This window comes from Pavona decussata, unplaced genomic scaffold (genome assembly GCF_977016875.1).
Source record: "Pavona decussata unplaced genomic scaffold, jaPavDecu1.1 SCAFFOLD_381, whole genome shotgun sequence".
Classification (NCBI taxonomy): domain Eukaryota; kingdom Metazoa; phylum Cnidaria; class Anthozoa; order Scleractinia; family Agariciidae; genus Pavona; species Pavona decussata.
In genome coordinates, this window is record NW_028145755.1 from 2,521,946 (window position 1) to 2,534,334 (window position 12,389).

Here is a 12,389-nt window from a genome sequence, read left to right on the forward strand (position 1 = left end):
AGTTGCTTCCCTGACAGTAAACATGAGGTGACTTTCAAACCTTTATTCCGCTAAGCACTTCATTCATCAGCCTGATTCTTTCATCACTGTGTTTTAATTGCTTAACCTGAGATAAATGTATTGATTAAATAAAGTTACTTAGTATAGTTAACAAGGACAACAGTTCAATAGTTCATGATAACATTTCTAAAGCAGATGAGCAAAACAATGCGAGTGGATTTGACTTAAAATTTTGGCACATTTCTTTGCTGCTCACTGAAAAACAACCATGTGAAATGACCAAATTCAACATTTTTCACATGGCAGTCCATTTTCATGCTCCTTTGTAACTTTTCCACTTTGTAAAACAAGAACAAAGTTAACAAAAATCATGATGATAAAAATACAAGTTACTTATTATTGGCTCAAAGTTTAAACAAACGTAACTTGAGTACGTGAAAGCAACAGAAAAGAAAACTTCACATTACTAATGTTCTTTTAAGCCAGTGGAAAATTAGTGGGGAGGGAGCTCCAACTCACTAGCTTCAAGCATCTCATTATGCTTGTACATGTATATAGTCAATGAAACTTTACCTGGATTTTCCTCACCAATCGTGCAATAAGAAGATTCAGCGGTATCAACAGTAAGAGCATGCCCAGTCCAGCCATCACTGACACACCCATGGTAACATACAAGAAGTATATAGCAACACAGATCTGGAAGGGTGCTGACCATATTTGGTTAAGGATCTGTACAAGCTGCATCACACGCTGGGCGTCAACAGCCATAAGGTTAACCATTTCACCAACAGTAGACATTCTTCTTGAGAAGTTATTTAGTGACAGTGCCTGGGAAAATACAGGGGAAAATATGGTTGTTTTAAATAAAGAAAGTAACATTTTAGATTGTAAATATGCACCAAAACAATACATCATTAATTGGTACCGCCCCAATTGTTTTCTTGTTTTGAAAAGCCAAACTGCAGGTAAAGAAAACACTTTTCACCTGAGTAAAAATACAGTCAAGAAATTGAAAACTGGCTGCATCGAATTCAATTTGAATTATTGTGTAAGTGTAGTTTTTTGTTGTTGTTTAACATGACGTAGATTTAAAAGGGCTTAATAAACTAGCTGTATCCTTCACAGACACTCTTTCAATTTGGCTTGTCACACAATCTTTCCTCCCCAACGATCAACAAAAAGATTGTGTGACAAGCCAAAAGAGCGTCTGCGAAGGAGGCTTGTCTTATTCTTCCAATATGTACATGCAGTCAGTGCTCAAGGTGTTCAGTGGAATAACCCTAATACACTGTAACAGCCTCATAACAACCAAGAAAAGTTTTATAAATATCTGTTCAATAAATCATATACTGGACTTTTACTATTTGCAGGAGAGAATCACTTAATGGGTTGACCACTAAAATATTACATCAAAAAGGTTAATTTACAAAATCACCATGAACCTAAATAAAACAACAACAACAAAAATGGCCCATTCCATTTGCAATACATCCTGACTCTCCTCAACAGGCAACCACTGAATGGGTGATACAAATCATAAAAATGGTACAGAATTTTGCAATATTACTTTCCAGGAATGGGACAAAAGGGTTACAAGCCTGTAACTCTGGAACGCTGCCCTGAAAAAATCTGAAATTATACAATGTAAATTTTTTGAGAATTTCTGAACGATGAAGTTCAACCAAAATTTTAAGGTCTTTTTAGCAAAATGATTAATTATCCCAATTTACTGCTACTTAGTATATGTTCCTTGCAGAAAAAAGTTATTCACCTTGGCATAGACTATGCCTATAATACTGGCATGCGCCCTCATTGCTGACGTAAATGATATGTGCACTCCATGTTGTACAGCTGTCACCTGACAGGTTGCTACAACAACCATACTGACAGCGTACACGTATCCCTTCCATGTGCCAGCATCATGACCTTTATTCTCGGTATATTCTATCAGCAATCTGCAAAATATCGTCATGACCAAGAAATTGGTTCATGTACCTTCAGTGCATGGGGTTGTAAGCATAAGGGCCTTTATATCAAAGGCATGCTGTGGCAATGGCTGACTGCAAAAATGACGATGATGATGATGATGATGATGAGGAAGATGACGGTGTGCAGTGCCTCATGCTTTGGTTAAGTAAATCCTGGGGCCAGAGAGAGTTGGGAGGTTGGATTGCTGCAATAAGCAGGCAATAATGGCATACATAATATATGAACCTGTAAGTATCACTGACAATTCAATTTTAGAATCTAAATTTTGCAAATTTTGTCATTATATGCGGCTAAATGTAATTTAGACTAAGTTAGACTCAAGCCAATGCTGGTCTGCGGCATTTGGACGGTCATGCACATTTGGGGTCTCATATAGGTTTTGAAGGGCTGACGCGTGATGCGTTGCAGCTCTGTGAGGACGTGCAGCTGCTTTGAGCATTGAATCTGCTCATGGTGTGCTTTTGCTCCCTCTCCCCCCCCCCCCCTCCCTCCCTTCTGTTGGTCATGGTAAGTATGTGGGTTGGTAAGTATCTCCACTGATGCTATCAGTGTGACGGTGTCTGGGTGGTTGCCGCTCTCAGGGTTGCCATGGATACCTGCATACTCTGCTCTTTGCTTGTATCTCACCTGGTGCCACATTTTTTTCTTAGGCACCTTCCCAAGCTCATCTATTGGCGTTAAGTACAATAAAACTGAAAGTAGGGAATATGTTTCGGGCCTTAATTCCTTTAATCAATTATGTGGAGAAACAGCATTTTGCAATATTTGAAAGTAGCTTCCATAAAGGTAGAAAGCAGCATGTTTTTCGGCTGACACTGAATATGTCTGCATCTGTCATTACAACACCATTGAACTTAGCTGACATTGTCTTTGTATTGTCAGGCTCTTTAAAATTAACTGATGCATGAGTATCTCTCATTAATCAAGTACCATTCAAACCTTACTAGTAAAATTAATGAATGGTCTTAATGTACATACCCAAGAAGATAAGGCTGAACAAAATGCAAGACATCACTGATCAGCTTGAAGAAAATTCCAAAAACAAAATGAGGAGCAAAGACTCTGACCATTGCTTTAACCAGTGATGGTTCATAGGCTTGCTTCCCAGCAAAACTAACATCCCCACCTTGAAGATGAACCTGCTCTGATTCCTGCTCAACAAATTGACATGGTTTGTTTTTCCTGAAGTGTAAACATAATAATATAAATTTAATTCTTTTTGTTTCCTGTACCCAACATTAACTCCGTAAGCACCAACATCAACATGTGTATTCTCCTTCCTCACTGTATATTTTATGGCACCAGTTGGGAGAATTTCGAGTGTACAGTGTAAGCCTGCAATTACTTGCCACATTTCCTCCTTACTTTCATTTCCTGTAACTACACTCTTTGAACATATTAAAGCTTTTATTATGCCTGCACTCACCTGCGGCATTTTCTTACTCTATGTTAATTGCTAAGAGGATTTTTTCTTATTGTGCCCTGTCAGTATCCAGACTGTAAAGTAGTGCATTTGCTTGTACTTGCCTGTGACATTTTCTCAGTTCTTTGTCCCACTCACTGTGAAGTCGCGGCACTATGTGATCTGATTGATTCCTATCATCCAGCAACCACAAGTCACTATCCATGAGCGGTCTCTTGAAACCAGCTATAATCAGCCTGAATGTTAATGAACAGATGAAAAGCTGATACAAAATTGAAGGCTGCTTAGTTTTCAAGATCACATTCACATGTAGTTGTTTTTGTAATAAATTTATTTGTGGTTAATTGTAGGCTGTAGTTTCATTTTCAAGGAAATTTCAGCTAGATGGTAGAAATTTCTCTGTCACAATGACAATAATGCTGATACAGTGTAGCCATATAATAATTACTAGTAATAATCAGAGATTAGCGAGATGCGTTCGAACATTTGGGAAAAGAAAATTACATTAACTGCCAGATATTTTTCACATGTTTATTAAAATCGCAAAAAAAATGTTATCCATGTATCACCCAGTGTTAATAATATAATGGATATTTGATGTGCTTGCTTGTCGAATTCTGGACTGACATGCCTTGCTTTGTGGACTGTTATCAGGTAAGATGCGTTGTTTACGTTTGAAGTTAGAGTTTAATACTGGCATTTGGAATCTTGCGAAAGCATATCGATATGTTCATTTCCTTCGTTTCCAGCGGGAGTTGAGTTTAGAGGAAAAGAAGCCAAAAGATAGATAATTATATAAGAAATACAAAAATAAAAAAATAAATAGCTAAATATACTAAGTGAAAGAGAAAATAGAAAAATATATTTGCTGCGCAAGCAGTACGCTCCGCGAGATTATACTTGATTGTACTTGAATCTTTTGAATGAAAACTTCAAAAACAGCATTTCCTTATTTAAAAACGCAAAACATTTACGGTAGAATTTGGCAAGGAACCGGGGAAACTTTAACGTGCCCGTTCACTTGCCATTGCCTTTGAGCAGACATTGAAAGGCGCTGGGATACATCTTCGGCGTAGCGTTACAAATTTGCATAAATATTATTGAGGTCATCTCAAAAGGCAATGTCACGTTTTCTTCATTTTCTATCAACTGATTCAGATTATAACCGTGTCTTCCACTGACAGATAACTGGATTACTTGTTCACTAAACCCAGTTTTAACAGTGAAGGAAGCGGAACTAAAATATTGCGACTTTTTCGGCCACTGTTTCACAAGCTGAGAATGGAAACACGCGCGATCGCTTTTAACCTCGCTAAACTAGTACGCCGCACATAATTATGCTTTAATCTTTGAATCAAATCTTCGAAAAAGCATTTCCTTGATTAAAAAACGCACAATATTTTCGGTGTTATTGGCAAGGAACCGAGAAAACGCTTGAAGAGCGAACTCTTTCCAGCTCGAGCATACACGTCCGCACATCGCTCCAACAATATTAAAAACGCAAACAAAGTTGGCTGTCTCGCAGAGTTGTTCCCCGTAAAACAGAACTGAACTGTGGCCGTTTCACTACAAGAAACCAACGCTGCCTTACGCTAACAAAAACTGGGTACCACCGAGTGGTTGCAATCCCTTATAATCAAATGACTCGATAAAGTGTCCGCCATTGCAAATGCACCTGTTCGTTTCACTCGCACAAGGAATGTTGCTTTTGGCAAGATTGCCGAGCTACACTACTCGGCAACTTTTTGCTTTGGTGATCACAAATCATGGCCATTTACCGAACTACATAACTCGGTAGGTAAATTATTTGCCGAGCTACACATCTCCGAAAGTAAATTTGATACATTTTGCTGAAACTACGCAACTTGTCTCTTGATTTAGTCAGTGCAACGCAGCGTTGGTTTCTTGTAGTGAAACGGGTAAACAACACTATGCCGAACTTATTCCTGTGTCTTTGCAGTCGTACACACTTCGTGAAGGCGTTGATAAATCTAAATCTAATCTCCAAGTCTTCTTTCTAACTTAAACCACGGAACTTCCCTGACGAAGCACAGCCGTCCAGCCAGCATACCAAACGCGATGCAAGAACGTGAAACTCGACTCCCGCTGAAACGAAGGGACTGAACATTGATAAGCTTTCGCAATACTTTCGTAAGATTCCAAATGCCAGTAACTCTAACTTTAAACGTAAACAACGCAACTTATCTGATAACAGTCCACACAGCAAGGAAGCACAGTCTAGAATTCGACAAGCAAGCACACCAAACGCGAAGAGAAGGTCCAACTCGAGAAGGAAGCACACCAACACGCGAGGCAAAACGTGAAACTCGACTTCCGCTAGAAACAAAGCACATGGTTGATGGAAGTGACGTCATTTCCCCCGGCATAATATTCTTCGGGGGGGCCAAACTGGTGTCGATGAATACGCAGTCGCACAATCTCGATTTCGCCTGGATTAGGAACGCGTTCTTTGTCGAATGCAATAATGAATATAATTTGTAACTTGACAGAGGAAAGGCTTGAGTGTTGATTTGACATTAATTTCAAATACAGTTACAATGTAGTTACTAAAAACTCTCCTGTGAATGTCAAGGTATTGTGGGTGTTTGCTGTTTGGAAACGTTGTTCGCAAGAGTATGCCTCCTACCCATCCCAGCCTCTTGGTAAGTGTACGGTACAAGTAAATACTGTGAGTATTTTCTTTCCACTCAATTCTCAGTGTGATGGTGCCTAGTGGTTGCCACTCACACAGTTGTCTTGGTTGCCCTTCATGCTCAGCTTGAATTGCACATGGCTCTACCAAACTTACAGCCATCTACCCCATGCTCATCTTTTGGTAATGAGTTTAATCACGTGTGAAATGAAAACCCACTTGCTCTAGCCTGTTCCAGGCTCCTGAAAAGATGCGAAGGAGAGGGCGAGGGGACAAAAATGAGGGGGGACTGCGTCTCTCCAAGAGCCTGTTCCCCCTCGTTTTCGTCCCCAGCCCTCTCCTTCGCATCTCCCCCTCTCCTTCCCGTCTCTCCAGGAGCCTGGAACAGGCTACACTTGCTCAAAAAATTTAAAGATTGTAGCTCATGAATAAGCTGAAGCTTCTCAAGCATTAGGCACTGATTGTTATTTTTGTAGTTGTTGTTGTTGTTATATGCTTGTTTTAATAACCAAACAAAATAATTCAATACCAGGTTAAAGGAATCAAACTTTAAATACAGAACTGGGTTTCTCATGGGATAATCCACTGAAAAAATAAATAAATTAACTTAAGCCACATTAAAAAAATTGAGGGAAATCTGAACAAAAATGTGTATATTACTGTATATAAAAGGAAATAACTGCAGTATTACTTATTAAGCCACCAAAATGTCAATCTTGAAAGGAAATTAGCTTTTCCCTCAGGGCATGGTTTCTAAAAAGGAAAATAATTGAAAATAAAATAAACAAACAAACAAACAAGGAAATGAAAAAATAATAATTTTTTAAACAAAAATTAATAAATTGAACTAAATAAATCTCATCACGTTTTGCTATGTATAAACAAATTTACTGTAAAATCCTTTTAAAGCCACAATGGTGGGACGCACAGTGGCCTAAGAGTTAGGGCCTGTTCAGTAGACCTGCACCTTTCAAAAGCTCTATTTTATCTGGACAATTATTACCGGCCCTGAGCTGCATTGTTTTTTAGGGCTGGGATTACATTGCTCTGTTGTTCGTTCTTTAACGTCCTCCTGACCAACCATGTACAGTGTAAGACGTATGTTACAAATGGTGCAGGTAGCACCAGCCCGACCGGAAATACGTCTGCTGTTTGCAGGCTAAGGTCGCACTAGCATGTTGGAATCCAAATTAAGTAGTCTGGGTAAGAAGCCTGGGTGAGGTTATTATGATTCTGTCCTGGCCATGGGCGAAACGCTTAAACCTTACAGCTGTACCTAGCATCTCTCCACCCAGGAGTAAAAAATTATAACCAGCAAAGTGTCAGAGAAAGCTGACTAATTCCTGGGGACTGCTGCACATCATTGTTATTGTAAATATACTCTTATAGACAATTAAGGCTATAAGCTAAAAGCCAATCAGCACATGGGAATTTTGACAGTTACTGTAAAAATTCACAATGGATGGCCAGTGTACAGCAGTGCAAAACTACATTTGAAGTGTTTAATATAAGAAAACAAATGAACTCTCTTTTTTCCAAGTATCTCAACTATATTCAATGATTGTCATTTCGCAGCTTACCCGTCTAGATTCAGGCTTTCGACTAGTAGCTGCAGTGCTTGTATATGTTGGCTTCGCAAAAAATCTGCAATCTTGTTGTTGATTAACCATTGAAGGGGACAGATCACCACCATTCATGAGAAAATGAAGCCTAAAATGAGAAAAGCAAATGGCTTCTTTTAATTGTGCAACCTTAAGCTTTGGATTGGTAAAGATCAGAAATTTAAGGCATACGTACGTTTCATTCTCCAGTTCTTCCTTTAAAGGAACGACACACATGCTTGGTATAAAACCTTCATTCTCAGATGAAACACATTTCACGTACAGCCAACAGCTTTTGATTTTCTTGGTGAGAATTTCAAAACACTGACCCTTGTTAAAAGACAACAAAGTTTGGCCATCTGGTGCATCTTTGAGCTGCTCTTGTGTTACAATGCTGTCATAATTCTGTGATGGATCAAAGTCACATACAGCCACCACCTTAACTTTCTTCCATACTGCACCTGTCGCCATCAGAGAGACTCAAACACAATCCTTGTGCACCAGTTTAAGTTTTTGAGCATATCTAAAAATAAGAATTTAATATAACAATAAGCATAAATAATTTAATACAGTCAGGATAGTTGACAGTCTAGCTATGGATAATCAGCTTTAGGCCAGCAGATTTTTCTGTTGGACACTCCTGAGAACCAATCAGTGAATTATCTGTGATCTAAGAAATTTTAAGTCCAATATCTCAATGGGAAGATGGGATACTTCTTGACAATTTTAGTACCCAGGGGTGTCCATTAACCCTGACACAGCCATTTTGAGAACCAGCCATACTTGTCTGAAGTCAGACCTACCCATGATCAGACTTTCAGATCCTTGGAAATAGTTTCAATTCTGTACCCTTTGTCAGACCAAAATGGAAAAACCATACCTGGCCATTCACATACTCACCTATCTAGCTTATAAGAGAGAACTAGCCCCCATATCCCCTGTTATCAAGAATTTAATAATGCCAGTATATGCTTATACCAACTTACATATAATTTTAAAACTTGTAAGCATTTCAACAAGGATTCAATCCTCCAATGGCACTATACTACTGTTGCCGATTGATTACATGTGTTTGAAATTGTGGGTTATTACCATAACGATGTCAAACTTTTACAAAACAAAAATGGAGGCGATTGGGATCAAACATCAACGTTTGGAGCGAACTACCTGGGTAAAGATTCAATTCCCTTAACAACAGTAACATGTACGGCTTAATTGTAGATAATGGTGATTGCGTTACTCTCGTGAATTTGCCACTAGAATTGTATCAAGTTCACAGGAATCCATATGCATGAACACGAAATAAAATGAAGTCAGTGGGCTTGCCAAGATACATTGAATCTTTCGCCTTACTGTTTGCAGTACAAAATATTAAGACGTCACCTTGCAAGAGAAAAAAATCGAAAGGTCAATTTCAAGTATTAAAAGTCGTTTAGAATTACTGCTACCGGTGAACTCGCTATAAACGGTACGTGCGTTGCACAGAAATAAAGATCAACCAAGGAAAAATTCCTTATTTTCGGATAAAATGTTCAAGATACCACCTACGAAGCCTGATGTTTATAAAATAAGAAATAACGGACATCGCTTACCAGCTGATCATAGGAATCATGAAAACAAATATCTCCGCGCTTGACGCACACGTCACGGAATGAAAATCGATCCGAAATCCGGGGCCAAGGTCGAATTATAAACTGCTTCCTTCCTGTTAAGCTCATGTGCCATTGCTCAGTGATGATCATGAGAAATTCATTACGGTCTCTTAAATTTTTTTTTGTCTACATAATGCGAACAAAAACATTTCAGCTGAAAACGCCTGACTTCTCAACATATTAAACTTCCACCGGGCGAGAGACGAGGGACTGGGACTTATGTAAAGGGTAACCTAGCCTTTTGTGTTTAGAGCAGGCGAGGGCCGGGAGGGTGGGGGAAGAGAGCAAAAGATTTCCTGTAAGTGACCACCCAAAATGTCAAGCCTAGGTGGTCGCTTGTGGTCAGACCACAAGGGGTCTAAATTTTGAAACAGAATCCATCAGCATAAGGTGACTCCAGAGATTTAGTAGCCACGAAAACGTTTTTAAACTTTCCAAAATTATATTGCCAAAGAATTTCAGTATCCAAGTTCATGGTTCACCCTTGGCCTGTCGGATAAAATTGCAAATTTAATTATCTAATACGGCGAATGGGACAAGTCTATTTCTGGACACCCGGTACCTCCGATTGTGACATTCATGTCCTCTGTACTACCCAAGAATGTACATGTGATAATGTTACAACGGCAAATTTTCCAACTTCCGACAGGGGATAGATATGACTCTTGAGGACGTGTGTGACAATTGGTCGCTTACGGGAGGTTAAAAACAAAAGAAAATTGCAAACCGGTCATCTCTTAAGTTGGTCGCAGTCGCCTACGAGAGGTGGTCGCTTACGAGAGGTTCAAACTATAGTGATTTAACAGGGGAAATTTTGGTATTTTGGAAAAGTGGTCGCCCATGCGACTGTGGTCGCAAGGGGAGGTTTGACTGTATAATTGCGACTTGTCCAAAATTTTTCAAACTGTCAGCTGAGAAATTGCAGATTTTAAAATATTTATTTATTTATTTATTTATTTATTTATTTATTTATTTATTTATTTATTTATTTATTCACCACGACATACAAACATAGAAAGTTACAATGAATAATAGACTAGGATTACAAGTACATAAGTTTAGAGTAAATAATAATAGTAAAAGAAGTAAGAAGTGGCGAGGAGACCTCAAGAAACCCCCGGGCTTGTACTGAGAGGTCTCCTCGGAGATATGTTGGGACTTTAACACCAGTAAAGACATTGTATTGAGATTAATAATACTTAAGAAGCATTAAGAAAACTGTTACCTAAGATAGTTTAAGTTTGCTTGAGTATATTGTGGATTTTAGTTTCAAATAACTTGCCAACAACTATGTCAATTCACGCCTGGATCATTTATAAGATGTCAACGAAGATGGCTCGGAGCTCAAAGGTACCTGATGGGGCCGCTCGACTAAAAGCTCGTTCTGCAGGCTGGAAAAGAGCTGGCTGGGAACTGAATACATTACGGTTAACTGGCTGGTCCGGAACGTTTCTAAATATCTAGTTTGCTGAGATTTTTTTATTAAAACACTGGTTTTAGCTGGGTAAAAATGTCTCGTTTGTTTTTCCTGCCTGTCAGGACCCCTGTCAGGCTCGTAAAAAATTGTATTTGACTTTTCGCTCTAACACCGCCTTTACCAATGAAATTTGAAGGCAAGTAGCGCGCCAGGAAATAACGGCGGCTCCGCTGTTCTATGTGAAACTATTTTGTACAGAACATGACCAGCGCTTTTCTTCCATTCGAAAAGGCCGTAAAATACACATAGGACTCTCCAGGCATTTTTGTCCAATAAAATTAAGCCCTCTGATGTCACGAAAGCCACAGGACCTGATAAAATCCCGGCGAAACTTCTTAGGGAAACAGCCTTTGTACTTGCATCATCTCCTTGTAAGCTGTTTAACAAGTCATTAAGCACTGGAAGGAAGCTAACGTTGTTCCTGTTTTTAAAAAAGGTTGAGGTTGAGTGCACAGATAATAACGGGCCGATCTCCTTACCGTCACTGGTAACCAAAGCCTTGGAGCGATGTGTATTTAACAATTCAAAAATAGACTGTACGTGGTGGTAATAGATTGTCAACATGGATTCATTAGAGGGAAATTATGCATCTCTAACCTTTTGGAAGTTTTGGACCACGTGGGCTCTCTACTAGACCACGGAAAACAGGTGGACATGATCTATATGGATATGTTTAAGACCTTCGATAAGGTGAACCATGGCTGCCTGCTGCAAAACTTTCACAAGTTTGGATTTGGAGGCAGCCTCTTGCAGTGGTTTAGCTCTTACCTGACTGGTCGCTTCCAAAGTGTAACAGTGGCTGGGTGAAACCTCTGATATTTTACCTGTCAGTTCCTGAATACCTCAGGGCTCCATTTTAGGCCCGATGGTATTCTCATCTATGTAAATAACTTGCCCGATTCGATCCTGAAGAGCCATGTTGTCATGTTTGCCGATGAGACAAAGATATATAAACAAATTAAGTCTCAGGAAGATTGTGCGTACCTACAAGCTCACACTTTCAGCTGTCTGGGATTTTCATTTCTTAAAAGTCTTGCTCGCTGGCAGTGAAGAGCCGGTATTTACAGCTAGTGTCTAGTGCAGTATGATTAATTTTCTCTAAAAGGGTCGTTGGGTAGTTCTGGCAGCTCCTTACAAGTTGTTTGTCGAAGTCGTAAGTTCGTCAGGAGATGATAAACAGTGTTCATAAAGTCTCGAAAAGGATTGGAATTACTCGGAAGTTCTTCGGAAATCTTCGGAGGATAGTCGATACTGATCGGCTAATGAGTCACCTTTGACCCGATACAAAACCGCAACAACAAGTGAGAAGGAAAAGTTAACTGAGATCCGTCGTAATTGATAGCTGAGAAAGGGACGAAATTTTAGCTAGTAAACGAGACTGAATTCGAATTGGCTTAAATTTAACTTATATAGCTGAGAATCCAGCCCCACCCCCCCTCCCCCCATCATGAGCCCCTCCGAGTTGAAGCGGATTGACAATCTTTCGACAAATTTACATGTATCACTATTTCGTAATTTTACGTCCGATAACGGGTGTGAATTTACGTGCGTAGCACAAAATAGAGAAAATGCGTAGACGGCTTTCGTCGGTGGA

The 12,389-nt window shown here is 39.3% G+C and overlaps 1 protein-coding gene across 2 annotated transcripts in view; it reads right to left on the reverse strand.

The window, feature by feature from the left end:
* LOC146452114 (multidrug resistance-associated protein 1-like) overlaps positions 1 to 9,491 on the reverse strand; it is a 32,412-nt gene extending 22,921 nt beyond the window's left edge. For both annotated transcript variants that reach the window (XM_085098383.1, XM_085098382.1), the window contains exons 1-9: positions 9,259 to 9,491; positions 7,863 to 8,189; positions 7,646 to 7,775; positions 6,757 to 6,818; positions 3,517 to 3,648; positions 2,968 to 3,171; positions 1,772 to 1,955; positions 574 to 828; positions 41 to 106 (exon numbers count right to left, since the gene is read on the reverse strand). In XM_085098383.1, the coding sequence (XP_084954509.1) occupies positions 41 to 106; positions 574 to 828; positions 1,772 to 1,955; positions 2,968 to 3,171; positions 3,517 to 3,648; positions 6,757 to 6,818; positions 7,646 to 7,775; positions 7,863 to 8,137 (1,308 nt within the window). In that variant the 5' untranslated portion in view covers positions 8,138 to 8,189; positions 9,259 to 9,491. The remainder of the gene's footprint in view (positions 1 to 40; positions 107 to 573; positions 829 to 1,771; positions 1,956 to 2,967; positions 3,172 to 3,516; positions 3,649 to 6,756; positions 6,819 to 7,645; positions 7,776 to 7,862; positions 8,190 to 9,258) is intronic.
* Positions 9,492 to 12,389: the final 2,898 nt, after the last annotated feature.